Below are 16,279 nucleotides of genomic sequence, written 5' to 3'. Positions count from 1 at the left end.
TCCTGCTCGCCTCGCGCCAGCCCCGCCACAGCGCTCAGCGCCCCGTAACCCGAAGTGTCGTGGACGAGGGTGGGGGGCACGCGCTGCCCCCCGCCCGCCACACCCGCACCCCCGGCCCGCGGGGCGGAGGCGCTGCCGTGAGGCCGCTCCGCGCCGTCTCCGCCCGCCCGACCCCGGCCCCGCGCCCCCTGCAGCCGGGGCACCGCGCCGCCCGCACCCCCGAGGCGGGGCGGACGCGCCTCCCCGCGGGGCCCGGCGCGGGGCGCGGGGTGGCGCCCCTGCGAGGCGGCGCGGGGGCGGCGGCGGCTCCGCTCCCGGCTCCAACCGGAAGCGCGGGGGACGGAGCGGGAGACGCGTTCGCGCCGGTTGCAGCTCCCTCGGCGGCTCCGGGATCGGCGCCGCTCGGGTCCCGCCAACCCGGAGCCCCTCGGGAAAGGTGAGGACGGCGAGGCGCCCCCCGCGCTGGGGGCGGCGGCGTGGTCGGTGCGCGTTCGGCCGGGCGGAGGGAGGCGACGGGCAGCCGGCGGGGCCGGGCCGTGCCAGGGGTGTCCCCGCCGGGTTGAACGTTCCCCGTGCTGAAGCAACTCGGGAAGCCCTGGGGAGGGAGGTGGCGCGGCCTGACCTTGCGTCGCCCCCGTCCCGCCGCCCCCGACAAACCCCGCGAAGGCAGCGGCGCCCACGCGCGGTGGGACGGGGGTCGGGAGACGGGCCGAGGCGGGAGCACCCGGACGGGCAGGCGGGACGGCCCGGCCGCGGGAGGTGCTGCCAGCGGCGGTCCGTGGCGGCGGGCAGCGGGACACGAGCAGCGGGACACGAGCAGCCGGCGTCCCGCCAGGGGCTGCTGCTCTCGGCCACCCCTACGCTGCTCAGGCCGCGATTCAAACGTGTTCACTTCACACGCACCTGCTGCGTTTTGCTGTTATTTTGGGCATGAAATCCCCCGGGTTGGGCTTTGAGGTGTATCTTTCATTCTCTCCATTTTTTTCCTTTTCTCCTTCATTTTTTAAGTAAACTGTTGATCTTTGTTTTTGCTGTGTTGGCTCAAGTTAGCTCGTTTCTAGCAGTATGCCCTTTTATTAAGCACGGGTGTGTGTGAGCCATCCATTACCCCTGTATCCAGCATGCTCTGCTGGGAGTTTTAGCGACAGAGCCATCGGGAAAGCCATGGATCATTACTTTTTCTAAGTTCCAGAAGCAGAAATAATTTGAAAGCACTGGATTAACTGGGTCACTGCCTGAAAGCATCATAGCTTTCCGCTGGAGGCATGCAGTTAGATGTTTTTAGGACTTTGTCCTTAAATTGTAAGTCCTTAGAAGCTTACTTGTTTTATCTATCAGTAATGTGCTTTGCATACTGGTGGCATTGTGTGAATAATGGTAACCCTGGAGAGCCTGGCTTACTGACTGAGGGGAAGGCTGACAAAACTAAGGCCTGGATCCTGCAGTCTGGTCTGTGCCAGGACTAAGCTTTGCTGTGGGCCTGGATGCAGGTTTAGCTGCCTTGTCTTTCTTGCATGCATGTATACTCCTGTCAGACATCACTTACAAGGTATAGTGTAAGTGAAGTTTAGGGTTTTTCTGAGATAAAATATTTTCTATTTAAAGCAAAGCCTTTAAACCCTTCGGTCTCTGCCATTGACACAGCTTGGGTTGAAAGTAATTCTTTTCCTGAAGTAGTCAAACTGTTTAGGCTGAGTTGAGCCCTTTTTCTGTAGCAGTGCTTATATAAATTAAATTAAAATTAGGAATGTTATTAATGGAAGTTATGCATAATTCTTAGGTTCTGACAAAGGACAGGCTCAAATGTTGTTGCTTCTGTAACTAAGGTAGGCAGAGCCATACCTCCAGTCTCACCATCTGCAGGGCTGCTGCTCAGTCTGATTAAGAAAGTTTAGGAGTTGTAGGGGCTGTTGACTTTATTTTAACTTCTTGGGAGATTAGAAGATTAGAATATATTTAATTTGGAGCTGTACTTGGAGTTTGTTTGCATCTTATTCATCAGCAGTTCAAGATATGATTAAGGGGTTTTTTATTTCTAAAAACTACTTTCTGCAATATCTCTTGTAGCTTGATATCACTGTAACCCCTTTTATGTTTTCTATTTGGACAAGACAGTGGCTAACCATGTTTTGGTGTTTGAGGGTGGAGGGGTTTTTGGACTTTTTTGTTTGGGGGGGGGATTAAATATATATTTTTAAAAAGGCTAAATAAATATGCTGCTGAAAAATCCAGGTTGATATGTTTGAGGACTGTAGGCCATGCTGGATACAGAGGATGATTTGGGTCTAAAAATGGATGGTCAAAGATACTGAAAGCAAATGGGCTGTTTTGCCAAATAAGGAAACTTGGCACATTCGGCTGTGTATTTTAAGATAGCACAAGTGTGGTGTGCTACTACTTTATTGGCAATATGTTGGCAGTGTGCCTTCCTGAAAGAAGCACTGAATCCTGCTTCGTGGAACCACACAGTGAAGTGAGGGCAGTGAGTGGCGTGGTTGTGACCCTTAATAAATTACAAAGGGTGTTCCTGAAGTAATTGAATGCTTGAGCAGCGTCAGGTGCACGTGCAAGATGAGGGATGCAATTTTCAGTTCCGCAGCCACGCACTAAGCAAAATATGAGTTGCAGTTACTGTGCAATTTGTGCTGAATTCTTTCCTGCCCCCTGCCTCTAGCTTGTAAGTCCCTCAAGCAGAAGTTCTCTAAACTCTGGGAGCAGTAGCTGAATGGCAAATAGAAGGGTCTTCTGGTTTGTATGTGGAATAAAGCAGAGTGTTGGTCATGGCAGCACTTCCCCTAGTTGCAGCCTGTTTGTAGGGAGCTGTGAGGTACAAGTTCTTCCAGTGTCACTGTGGTAAGATGCAGGGCAGCCTTCAGGAGGGTTGGTGTGCAACCTGTCTGTCTAGGTGCTTAGGGGTTCCCTCACTTTGTGGGGGCCTGGGTGGAGCAGAAAGTGTGGGAGCTCAGCAGGGTCAGGCCCCCACATGGGTTAATCCCCTAAACTACTGTAATCACAAGAAGCCAGTGATGGCAGATGGTTTCCTACACCTACATTTTTTAGTGTACTGAACTGAGCTTGTGGTGACATAATGGCTTGCTGCAAAGTGACTCTGTGTAATGGAACTAACATGTTAAAAACTAATGTTAAATAATGCTAAATGATTACTTGAAATGTTAAATGCTGCCAAGGGCAGCTCAGATATTTTACTTTTTGGTATGAAATGAACAGCTTCTAACAGCATGCTCGAGTAAGTTACCATGAGGGAAAAGAAAGACTCAGGAGAAGATGGAGATGTTGCTGCAAGATGACAAGCTCATGTTAACTGTTAGAAATAAAACAGAAAAAAGAGCAAATGCTTTTTCCTCCAGGAAGATCCAACTGAAATAACCAGCAGTTGAGTTGTTTCCTGAAACACCTGCCATTCACTGTTTCTGAACTGTCATGTTTTCATTTAGTCAAGAACAAGCAACACCGTCAGTCAGTGTAGTGTTCCCCTGGCTGCGCAAGGACGGTGGCTAAGCGCTTGAGACCATGTGAGTGTGGAAGGATGGTGTGGGTGCCAAACCTTCCTTATACTGTGTATGGGAGAGTTGCTGTCACCCCGGCCCCCAGTGCTGCAGAGGACTGCTCTCCTGGCTGCAGAAGTGAAAGATGTGAAGAAGTGCCACACTGTTGTTGGAATGCTGTACTTGTTTCAGATGCAAATGTAAGACTGTGGAGTTAACTGAAATACCTGATCTATTTTTTTCCTCTGAACCAGTGGTATAAACTCCGATTGTTTAAGAAGGATGACAAGTTAATAACTGTGCAGATTTATCACGTGCAGTTGTTACTCTAAACAGTTGTTTTCTTAAACATAACAAAGAGATTGATCTCTCTAATTGAGGATTAACTAGCTTGCATCCGAAAATGTGGAGTCATGTTTAAACAGGTCTGTTGTTTCATCTAGAAGGAGAAAATGAACTTAGGCTGTTGTTAATTACAGATCTCCAAATAAAGAGTGTCCCTTGTAAGTCTCCTCTACTTTCTCTGGAAAAAAGCATCTGGAAGAACCTGATACAAACCAATGAATCATTCTTTAAATAATAATAATTTATTGTATGCTGGTGCCTATAGCATCTCTACTACTGCTTGAAAGGAGGTTGCAGCCAGGTGGAAGTCAGCCTCTTCTCCCAGACAACTAGCAATAGAACAAGAAGACATAGTCTTAAGCTGCACCAGGGTAGGTTTAGATTGGACATTAGGAAAGATTTTCTTCACAGAAGGGGTGACTAGATATTGGAATGGGCTGCCCAGGGTGGTGGAGTCACCGTCGCTGGAGATGTTTAAGGAAAGAACTGGATGTGGCACTCAGTACCATGGTCTGGTTGACAAGGTGGTGTTTGGTCACAGGTTGCGTAGGTTGGACTCGATGATCTCAGAGATCTTTTCCAGATTAATTGTTTTGTGATCTGCAGCTGGTTGACTGCTGTAGGTAAATTTGAAATTGGGGAGGTGTTTAAAGGGTGAACAGTAGCTTCTGCAAATGCTTGTGTGCCGGGCAGAGCATTGCGAGTGCATTAATGTTTAGGTAAAATCTGAAGCACTAAGGAGGACCTGTCAGAAAAGTTCTCGCTTGTGTTTGTTGTCTCAAGTGTCTGGTGTGCATATTTTTCTGTGCCGGTGTAACTTCCAGAAATCAAATAATTTACTGGTTTGTATGGGTGATTTGGTTCTTCTGGGTGAACAATAATGTTAAATAATTTGACGGCTCTTCAGAGCTATTGAATTCAGATAGGCCAGAAATACTGGCTTCCTGTGATATATTTTTCAGTTGGTTTTCTGTTCCTTCTGCCATCCCAAATGCAGCCATCTATAATCAGCTGTTCCCACTTCCCTGTTAAATTTATGGTCCAGTTAAATTATGGTGCGTATGCTTTTGCCTATGAGTAACGTCACTCTTCTAACTAATTTTATTGTCAGTAAGGATATTGTTCATTCAAGTGTAATTACCCACGTTCGTAAATATATGCAGGGCTGTGGCCTTAAATTGTGAGGTCTCTGGTTTGGGAAGCTGACCTTTTTCATTTGTCTATAAAGTGTCACATATGCTTGAGACACCATGTACACAGCATTAACTTGGGGTAACTGCTAGAGTAAACAGAGCAAATGAGCTTTTGTTTCTGAAGATCTGCTAATTAAGCAGCACTGGCAGAGAGCAAAATGTTGAAACTGGCTTCACTACTCTCTTCGTAGGAGTGACCAATTTCTTTTCCTTTAAGCTTTCTCTAAAGAAAATGTATGCAGGACGGTGCGAAAGATGACTCTGGGATGGCAGGAAATCTTACATCAGCAACAAGGTTAAAACAAGAACAGAAGGTCACTAGGAGAGTTTGGGCACTTGTATCAGGGAAGGGGCTGCAGAGCTCTGGAAGAATGAACTTTATTTCATATCCCACTGGTAACCCCTACTCTGACTCACAGTGCTGGGGAGAGAGCATTCATATTCCCTCTCCAAGAGCTCTGCAGGCCGGCTGCCAATGAAAGGCTTGAAATCTGCCCCTTCCTAAAATGCCTTCTTGTAAATATAGTCAAGTTGTCATGGTCTGGTCAGCGTTTGCCTTTACCTTTATGGGTGGTCAAGAGTTATGAAATTAAGCAGGCAGTTTCAGGAAAGGCTTGATGTTATCTTATATGTTGAAAAGTGTTAGTATCTTCTCTCATTTGGAGAATAGCTGCAACCAAATAGTACCAGAAATTCATGGTCAGATGATGTCTCAGTTTTAATCAGTTTTAGCTGCACAATAAGGAAAGCCAGGGGGCAGATAATGTCTTTGTGTTTCTTACAGAAGGGACTGGCATAAAGGGGGTTTGGCTGTCAGTAGTACTGGGTGTATTACAGGTGCATTTCCCAGCTCCGGACAACACATAATGTGTGGATTCCATCTCAAAAAGCTCTATAGAATGGAAGCTCCAATAAGACATAGTATGTTTTGGTACTTTCATTTACCATTGAAACTGGGCGTGTGGTTTTCACCAGTAACCCAATATCTCGGGTTTTGGCTTGTTTCATTCAAACCCATTTCTCATTTTATGCTGATAAATTTACTTTCATTAATTGCAGGTATAGTAACTTTTGGTGGTAATTAAAACTACTTTGTCTGAAATGCTTCTGAAATGATCCCATGGCAGGCTTGCAGATGGTTCTAGAGGATGCCATGTCCTGCAGTCCCACTAAAGACCTGAGCTTTCTGATCTTACATCATTACAAAAAGGAAACTTAAAATTAGTCATTCTTCATGCATTTAGGTGATGATATTTCTTGAAATTCTCTACAGCCATGAGCTTTATCACCGTGAAATCTCGGAGAGGGACGTTCTGTTCCCGTCAGCAGGCTTGGGATCCTCTCTTCAAACTGCCGACACCAGTCTTGGCACGGGCTGCAGAATTTCACATATTGTAACACAGATCAATTAGCTCGTACTTGCGCTTTGTTGCAACATGCAAACAGAACTGAGTCACTCGGGAAGAGAGATTTACCACGGCCAGGTTTTTCCACGTCCCTGTGCGAAGCGCTCCGGCCTCGGCCCGGGTGCGCGGTGTGTCGCGGTGTGTCGCGGTGTGTCGCGGTGCCACCGCTCGGCTGCCGGAGCGCCGCCTGCGCGTCCGGGGCGGCGAGTGCCTCATCCCTGGACACTGCGGCGGGAGCGCGGCGTGCCTGGCGTGCCTGAGCTGCTAGGCAAGCTCCGAGCCCGGAGCACGCTTCCTGTCTGTCGGCGCGCTCCGCTTGCCACGGGCAAGGCAGCGACCCGCCTGCCTCTCGCAGAGCCGCTTTCAAGGTGTTCGGGAAACGTCAGTATCCCTCTGAGGAATACTTTTAGTCGTTTCTGTCTCCCAGCTGCTCCTAATAGCTTGTGCAAATTATGCAAACGTTTGCACAGCCTGCTGGAGTGCGAGTTTCCAGATTGTTTTCCTTCTGTGCCCTGTGGATTTTACTTGTAGCGTGCTTGTGATTCTGATTTTGGGATGTCTGGGCATGGGTAGGAAAGTCCGTAAATCCTTGGAGAATGTGTGTTAATGAAAGCTTTTCTTTTCACAGGTTTTGCTGTGGGATATTTTGTCATTATGAGATGTCGTCTACCAGTGCTTCATTTGTGCAAATTAAATTTGATGACTTGCAGTTTTTTGAGAACTGCGGTGGAGGGAGTTTCGGGAGTGTCTACCGAGCCCGATGGATTTCTCAGGACAAGGAGGTGGCAGTAAAGAAGCTGCTCAAAATAGAAAAAGAGGTAAAAGTTTACTTTCCATTCACTTTGTCTGCTGTGGTAACAAGAACAAAAATTCTTTCCTAGTGTCTTCCATCCTCTGGATAGTGCAGGCAAACTACCTTGGGCTTTTACTTTGTTTAATTACAAAACCCTGTAAGTGGATGATGTTAGAGTTGAGCGGTCTTAGCCGAGGGGGCTGATTTAAAGCATTATTGTTTTTACTGTTCACTGTTCTCTCCCACTTTTTTTATTTAGCAGCTCCTCAGAAGGAGAGCTAGCTGTGCCTGTGGAGCTAGTAATTTCCCCTTGATACCAGCAGGCATGTTGCTAGATAGGGAGAGGTAGTTTTCACTGTCATGGCCTGATTCTGTTTTCTCCTCGTGACTTCTGGTCTCTTACGGGCTGTGGTTCATATCTGTATGTTCACCATGGGCTTAACATTGTCTCTTCCCTGCCTGCTGCAGGTTTTGATCTAGAAGCTCCATAGCTCCGAGTTAGTCGTAACCACACTTCAGCTTGGTCTTGCAATGAGATATTTTTAAGACTAACTGTTCTACCAGCCAACTCTCTAACTGTTCTACCCTTGTGGCGTCCTGTGCACCTGGAAAGTTGGACAGGTCCTTGGCAATCCTGAGGGAAAAGGCAGAATTAACTTACTGCACCTGTTCTAACGAGGATTGGTCTATCGTTTGTTTTTTGGGTTTTTTTTTCAAAGATTTTTAGATTTGCCTAAAAATCCTGTTCACCCCTCAGCTTTGTACAGTTCCAGTAGAGGCATGGTGTATGTGGTCATCACAGTGCTCTAGCCTGCCTGCTGGTCACCACCACAGATGGAGCAGTGAGGACACAGCAGTCTAGTGATGGACAACACAGTTAGTGGACTGCTAACAGCGTGACTGTTTCTAACTTGTATACAGTGTCCTCCAAGTATTTTAGGAAGACGGTTACAAGCTGGAGGATGGCAGAGCAGTGCTAGGAATAATAGGCTTAGTAAATAACGAGACACGAAAGTTCATCCACTGCTGCAGCAACTGAGCTGTCATGATAACACCATGCTTAGTGTTGTGATAAGAATGTTTCATCGTGATTAAGGAAATTACTGTCTAAAATAATTTAGAAGGATCTTGTGGTTTTTCCAGGATGGTGGAAGATTTATACATTCTGTCCAATGACGGTTTGGACTGTTCTCTTTATTTCTATTATTTTTTAATATCAAAAGATAGAGGAAGACAAGTAAATTGATGCTATGCAGTATCAGTACTGTGCTCCTTAAAAATCATCTGGCTGGCAGGTCTCAGTAGTGGTCAGTGAAATACTGAATATGTGTGTTTCTGGTGTGATTACAGCTGTGTCTGGGATAGACTTGTACTTAAAGCATTTTTTGAAAGTAGATTTAAAAACAATATTACTACATCTTGTGATGGCATAAACCTTAATGGAATGGGAAAGGATGGAGAAAGGACAGTTCTGTGTATTACTTGACACAGTTAGACCATTCAACAAAAATATATTTTTTTAAGACAGCCCAATACAAAGTTCAACTTGTAGTAACAACGAACACAGATTGTTCAGTAGGAAAAGGAAATCATATGCTGGAAAGAATTTATTATAATTTAAGGATTTATTTAGGGATTAATGAAGACTTGCAACTCATTAAGAGGTCATATTGCATTAGGCAAATTTGGTTAAATGTCTTGCATATCCAAATGAGGATCAAGTCATTTGTAAGAACCAGGTGTGCTTTATCTTGGTATGTGGCATTGGGTGAATTGTTGTTAGGCAGTAGGTGCAGATGTGGTTCTGTTTTGTTTAAAAGAGTGTAAATGAACTGGACGGGCAGCCCAAGGGGATTTGCAAAACACAGAGTGGAATGTTAGAGATGGTGGGGGTGTCGAAAAGGGGTGATGAATGTCATCCATCAGAATGAGTTGACAAAAGGGGAGCAAGGGTCTTCCAGCACAAAGTTGTTTATTTTCCTTCAGATTGGTTACTATTTGCAACTTAAACTAAACAAAATAGGTTGTGGATGGGACCAGGTTGGTATGGGCACTTTCTCTTGAAAGTTTTCTAGGAAGGCAGCGGAGAGGCAAGTGGTGATGCCTTAAATAAGTCTAGCAAGCTTTGGCAGAACTGTCTGTCAACAGTCGTGGAGACTTAAGAGCTTGTTTACAAAAGTTGCATTTTCATATGGAAAAAATGGTGGACTCAGTGTAGTGCAAAAAGTTATTGCAAGAACTAATGGTTGGACTTTGTAGCCAGACAAATTAGAATGGAAAAAGAAAAGCACAAATTATCAGGAGTGAGGATGAGTAACGCTTGGCACAGACTACAAATGGAAGGAGTGAAGATGGAGGATCATTTCCATCTCTTTGTCTTCTCATTGAGATGTCTTTTTAGACAGTTGGTTTTGAGCTCAACACTCAGTATCTTGCTGTGTGGTATGGTGGCCTGTGCTGTACCAGAGGCCAACCTTGGTGACCTGAAGGTCTCTTCTGACCCTAATGGCTGTCATATGTTTCCATATGTAGTATGTTCCTCTATAGTGATGACAGTAATGAACATCTGTAACTGAACTGCACTGAAAGTCACGGTGAGTCAATGGCTGTTCTGATAACAATACAGAAATACCTTGCTGTAACTGTATGTGTTTAGCAGATATTTGGATGCATTTAGTCCAGAAAACTAATTATTGCTCTTTCTGGTGTATTTGAAAGGAAGTGTCCTTTTAACTCCATGACTGATTGTCTTGTATTTCTGTTAACTGCTGCCAGTAATCCATAACAACTGATCAGAGGGAAAACAGAGGAGAGTTATGAAAAGCTTGCTCAGAGGAATTTCATGCTAGCCAAGACCAAGGGCACAAGCCAAGTCAATGGAGCTGTGGTATCATTCTGCAAATATGTTGTATCTGTGTGTCATTTTATTAAACAAGCCAATCACAACCAGCAAAGATCTTGAAGGTTTTATATTAGTCAAGGGGCTAACAAGTGCTAACATGTGAAACAAGGCAATTTTTGTTCCAGCACAGCATACTAAAATATGTGCTTAGAAAAACTTATGAATACTTGGAAGAATGTTGCTCAGACACATTGCTTCAAAACTCTTTAAAATTTGAGAAATACCTCTGCAGGGCATTAAGTTTTTATAGACAGGCAGTAAAATGCGACTTTACAGGAGGATGTGTGTGTTTTTGTGAATAAAATACACCTAAATAGGTCTGCTGAGAAAAATAAATATTCTACAAGGCCTTGACTAGAATAGCAGATCTGAAACTGGGCATGACTTCTGCTGAGTGAGTAAAACGTAGAAGTACAGCCTGAGTGATTAAACAGCAGTAAAACCAAAATTAAATTGCCATTTTACTATCTAGTACAAACACTCTAGCAGTTTTGGGTTTTAAGAAGGGAAGAGGAGTTCCTTGTGAATTGTTTTATGGAAAATCAAACTGTTGGTGTGATGTTTGTGATGCATGTGGTGGAGTAAAAATGCCTCCTGTAGTAGGATCTGTGCTTTCTCCTTTTGCCCTAAGTGGTAATTGTGTCCTCTCATGGAAGAAAATCGCATACCTACTATTCAGGAAGTTATTTGGCATTTTTGAGAGTGATTTATATGAATTATTGGGTAAGCCCATAATTTGGCTCCCACTGAAATGAATGGGAGAGATTGGGCCCAGCGTCCTTATTCTGCAAATTGCTAGCAGTTCTTTTGACTCCATTATCTTGAGCAGATAACTGCTGGAGTGAAGTGTTACAAATGTTGTTTTATGCCTTACCACATTAGCTTTTCACTAAAGAGCACTCACCTCCTTTGATTGTACATCTCTGAAGTTCACCCATTATTTGTCACTGCTTTTGAAGGTTGTGCTTTTGATGGTAGTTTGTTGGCAGCTGGAGTGTTATCTGGAGTGTGGTTCTTCACCAGGAGATTTATTCCTGCTGGAATTTCACCTGAAATTTTAATTTAATTTTAATATCACAGCTCTTTGAAAGTATTCCATGATCCATGAGCTGTCTCTGTGCTATTGATGAGCAGCAGTATTGCATCTGGTTTGCTTGCTTCAGCCATTACAACCATGGTACTTGGGTACAAGATCATTTGATTTCATGCAGTTCATGGACTCCTTCATGGAGTTCATGGACTCCTTCAAAATGCTGGCAGTGGTCTGTGCAAACTGCAGGAGAGTGGTGGAAAAAAACTAGTAAAATGTAACTGTAATCTTATTGGGAAATACTTAAATACTTCTGGTAAACTAAGAGAACTAACTTGTGGATAAAAGATATTAAATTGAGTAGGATTAACTATGCATGCTTTGTTCAGTCATGTCTCTGTAATGCATTTAAGTTTTATGAGACTTAAAAATAAAAACATGTTTTCTCTAGTTTTGATGCAGTATTGCCTGAAGTCTGGCTACCATGGAAGTTAATTTTATATTGTTAGGGTTCCTTATATATAATACATGTGCAGTAAGCTTTAGGGGATCTTTTAATGCTTCATAAAAATTTTCATGTGGAATATAATACAGCGTGTTCACTTTTTTTTTATTTTTATGATCCACTTCTGAAAAGAACTGTCCAGAAAACATGGATTGTGCCTCTACCTTCTGAAGGGGATGAGTTAAGTCTAACCACATGCATGTCACTAGACTTACTCATGTTTGTAGTGCTAAAAGTGAGCATGTGGTAATTTTAATGTGGGTCATGAGAGTAAGGACTGGGAATGACTTTCAAAAGTAACAAGAGAAAAACAACAGAGTAAAATAAAGCAAACCAAACCAAACTGAAATTGATGCTTAGTCCTGACAGGACTAAAAATAGTAGACATTCTTTTTGCTTGTGGTTTATAGCTGGTATGGGTGCCAGCCTTGGATATTCAGCTCTCCACACTGAGTCCTGGCTGTAATGAAGGGCAGATTTGACACTTTTTATTATATTATTAGCTCTTTTTAGGGGCTCCTATCCCCTTACCTCTCTCATGTTTGAGTCATCTTGTATTGAGAGTGATTCAATATAATACCTGGTTCCAACTCACCATGGTGGGAATGACAAACCCCGTGTTTCCAAGTAGTGATCCTTTGGTGCTGGTGGTAGTGAACAGTGAGAAAGGGATTAGAGTGTGGGCTATGTGAAGGTACACAAAGTGTAGGAGTCAAATATGTGAACTTTCCAGAGATATCTGCACCTATACGGAAAAATTGCAAAGTTCACAGTAAGCGATTTTGTGGGAACCCTTCCAACCCCATGTTAATTTAAAGAAATACTGCTGTATCTTGTTAACAGCTGAAAGGAAGTAAAACTATTTATTATACCAGAGAGGTGTCTTAAAATGTCTTAGTTTCTGTTTTACAGAGTGGTAATTTTGCAGAATTTTCTGTTTGTTTGTTTGTTTTGTTTTGTTTTGGTTTTTAATTTGGTAAAGAAACTGGCTTAGAGCACTCCTTTTGGTGCTAAGGTATTCCCAGAAGGTGTCAAGAGGATACTTGGAACCCATTAGAGACTGGAAATTGTCAAAATTGCTTCAGATGCTCCAAGTGTTGTGTATTCTGGATCTTGTAGAATAAATAATTTTGGGTAGCACAGACTTCTGCAATAAATCTGTGACTGATTCTAAGTTTGCCTTACTCTTGGCTTTCATTCACATGGTATTTGCTGGAGGACTTTATTTTGTAAATGCATGTCATGTTTCCAGGTGTCACTGCATGAGATTTTCTGTGTGCTTTGGGTAAGACTGTGTTGTAAGTGTCGAGTGGCACATGGGTTGCAACCAAAATATTTTCAAAACCCCTTTGGTATTTGGGAGACACTAGTATAATGAAAGTTGATGTAGCATTGCCAGAATACAATTATTCTTAGGAAGAACAGACTTTAATTTTGTCTGTTTTAAGAAACTTCATTCCTGTGCCTCTGCTTCCTAAAACAATCTTGGAAACGTAGCAATCCAGACACAGAAACATATTGGTCTGTATTTTGCTGTATTTTACTGTAGTGGAGTTTTTAACTTGTGTATTTAAACATTTTTGTACCAAGTTTTTCATTAGATGAATAACATCTTTGGGAGTTTGCTTTGTGTAATTAATGAGTACTCGTAGTACGAGTTGTGTGGCTTACTAATTTTTTTGGACCAACTTAATTTGAGATTCTTACTTACACAGGCTTGCATATACACATTCTTTTAAATCAAGCCAATTTTGCATTAATTTGATATAGACATCATTGAAACTGGCGTGTCAGGACCCAGACTAGCAATCTGTGGCTTCAAAAGTTATTTTGAATCAGTTGAGACATAATAACTGCCAGTGTTGTCATCTTAGCTTGCAGTAAATGAAAAGTAATTTCACACGTGCTGGAAATCTTGCTGTAGCCACATTTAAGAAGCTTATCCTTTTTTTTATAGCTAAACTACCAGGTTTTTTACTGAAATTCTAAAGGGTCAAGTGCACATGTCCTTCTCTTGACTGGTGGCAGCTTTGAACAGTTGGTACCTAAATAAATTTGATAAACAGACAAATTAATAAGCTAAATAGGGTGCAGTAGATATGTCTGTTGATTCCTTTTGCTTATCTTTTGAATTGCCTTAAACTTTGTATGTGAGAAATGAAATTACCTTGCATTTGCTGCTGATCAGGAATATCAGTACAGCTGCCATAGCTTGGTGGAGTCACAAGAACTTACTGTGTGCCTGATCCCTGGGCTAGGAATATCTCTGTGAGGTTTGGACCTTTTTACCTCAGTTATCTTTAATTTTGGTGGTGAGTTTTTTTGTGGTTTGGGTTTGGGTTTTTTTTTTTTCTTAGAAGGTACAACCTCTGCAGGTGAACGAGTTTTTATGCCTGTTTCCTACAAATTATGAATAAATTTTATTTAGAATAGGGAGAAAATCTGTCTCTGATTGTTTAGAAAGCACTCTTTCTTATCCATTTTGCTATCCACAATATGCAACTTGTTAGGATATTATTAAATATTCTTTAGTTTCGTAATTAGTTTAATTCCATCGTATATTCTGTCACTCTGCTGCAAGTTTTTGTTTGACAGTGGGTTGCTTGCATTGCCAGTAGATACTTAGCTGCAATTAAGGGTATTTTTCCTAGGGTGTTTTTTTTCTTCATTTTGGTTTGGTTTGGGGTGAGGGAGAGAGTTTGGTTGGGTTTTTTTGTTTGGTTGGGTTTTTTGGTTATTGTTGTTGGGGGGAGGGTTGTTTTTATTTATTTTTGGTGGTTTTTTTATTTTTTTTTAATTTTACTCTAGATATGTTTCTCCCTTTTCTGTCTTCTTTTTGCAGTTGTTATTTATAATTTGAAGGAGAGGTTGTGTTGCTTATTTTTCCATGCCAGCAACCCTTAACATTAAATGGCAACTCTTTTGTTTCCCCTCCCACGACATTCTCTGACCCCAAGCTTCTGTTGAAGCGATTAACTGCAAAATGGTATTTTTGGATGTTTAAGCTGTCCTGAAGCTTTTCTGTAGAAAAGATCCTTTTTCTTCAAAGTGGTGTTATAAGTTGCTGCAGGTTCCAACAATTGAGGGTTGGTTCAAGTTAGACTTATGTAGACATTTATCTAAGTATGTAGTTTTCTTAAAACAAGGTTACAGTAGAAAATTGCAATGGCAGATGAGTGATAACTTTAGAGATGGTGATTGCATGTTTGAGTCTTGAGTGCTTTGATGGACAGCTGACAATTTGTCTGTGACCCACATTGAAATCTGTTGGTGTTGCAGTTCCTGGGGGTGCTAATTAAATAGCTTGCACTGACTGCAGCATATGAAATGACGAATTCCAGAGTTGCTGTTGAGGTGTGTGGAAGTATTGTTTGAATATGACACAATGTCTGGGTTGTTGGGTGCCTGTGTGATGGTTCAGGTGAAGTCTGGGATCTGTGCTGGAGTTGATGTGATTCTGTGAGTCTGGGACCATCACTCTCCTGGAGGGCATTTTCCACAGGTTATTCAAAGCTGAGCCACGACTCTGGTTGGGGTCCCCAAACTACCTGCCATACACATGGTAGCAGTGGAATCTTGAGCAACATACTTTGTCCTTTTAAGAGGGCAGTAAAATATTCGACAGGACTAGATATAGATAGGCCCTACTTTACTTGCCTTTTTTTTTTTTTTTGTCCTTAATTTTAGACTATCTGCATGTGAGTTGTTTAAGGGTCTGGGGCAAAAATTTCACTGAAAACAAAGTTGAAGGAAAAATATATATATCCTAACTTTAAGGCAAGCCTGAAAATCAGTCTTTTTAGTTGTCATGACACAACTAAGACTGTAAAAGTTATTTCATATTATATATGAATAATATATATGAATAATATTTCCACTTATTAAGGTGCTGATAGAGAAAGTTTCCTTTTTAAGATGACAATATAAATAGTAACAAGAAACATTCAGACCTGTTTATGTTAACCGGAGGCTACAGAGGAGCCCTGAGAACAGCTTTAACATTAACTCTTTCTGTCATATTCAGTTAACTGTGCAAACATACCAAGGAGATGAGGCCAGTAAGGACAAATATGGAGCTGCACTTCTGATCTAGCTGCCTCTAAACTGTTTAAATGTTTCATCTGTTACAGTTCAGCTACTGGGGAAGAATCATATTGGCAAATACATGTTTGTTTACTCGATTAGTGTTTAGAGAATCTACATTCTGCATTATTTCTATTTAAGAAGGTCAGCTCCACAGGGAAACTGGGTGACTTGCACACAGGAGGGGCCTCCCTATGGCTGCACCTCCTTGGCAAAGTAGGGCCTGGCCCCTGGATGTCACTGAAGTGGAACAGTGCCACATACCTCCACACTTCTCTTCTACCTCTGATTGCTTATGTATTTTACTCCAAAACTTCTGAAAATTGGGGTTCCTTGTGGCTAAATGATGTAGGCAAGGGAGAGAAAGAAATCATGTCATGATATACACACCTGACCAAATACCTGTGGGTTTTGTGTATTGGGCACCTGAGTTCCAGTAGCCACATCAAAAATAAGCATGGTTTGTAAAAACCCTTGAGCTGTTGTAGGAGAAGCGTGGAAGCTCCTGGTAGACAC

At 42.7% G+C, this 16,279-nt stretch overlaps 1 protein-coding gene across 9 annotated transcripts in view; it reads left to right on the top strand.

Annotated features, from left to right (window-relative positions):
* Positions 1-326: 326 nt before the first annotated feature.
* Positions 327-16,279, top strand: part of MAP3K20 (mitogen-activated protein kinase kinase kinase 20) — a 96,206-nt gene continuing 80,253 nt past the window's right edge. For 6 of the 9 annotated variants that reach the window (XR_004357957.1, XR_004357954.1, XR_004357956.1 and 3 more), the window contains exons 1-2: positions 330-436; positions 7,079-7,268. Coding sequence is in view for 4 of the 9 variants with exons in the window: in XM_032692856.1 (XP_032548747.1) it covers positions 7,110-7,268 (159 nt within the window). In the remaining 5 variants the exon portion in view is untranslated. Of the gene's footprint in view, positions 437-911; positions 958-6,722; positions 6,832-7,078; positions 7,269-16,279 lie in introns of those variants that run through there. The other 3 variants (XM_032692855.1, XM_032692853.1, XM_032692852.1) reach the window with 3 other exon arrangements.

This window comes from Chiroxiphia lanceolata, chromosome 7 (genome assembly GCF_009829145.1).
Source record: "Chiroxiphia lanceolata isolate bChiLan1 chromosome 7, bChiLan1.pri, whole genome shotgun sequence".
NCBI classification, from domain to species: domain Eukaryota; kingdom Metazoa; phylum Chordata; class Aves; order Passeriformes; family Pipridae; genus Chiroxiphia; species Chiroxiphia lanceolata.
This window is presented reverse-complemented; position numbering and strand designations above follow the sequence as displayed.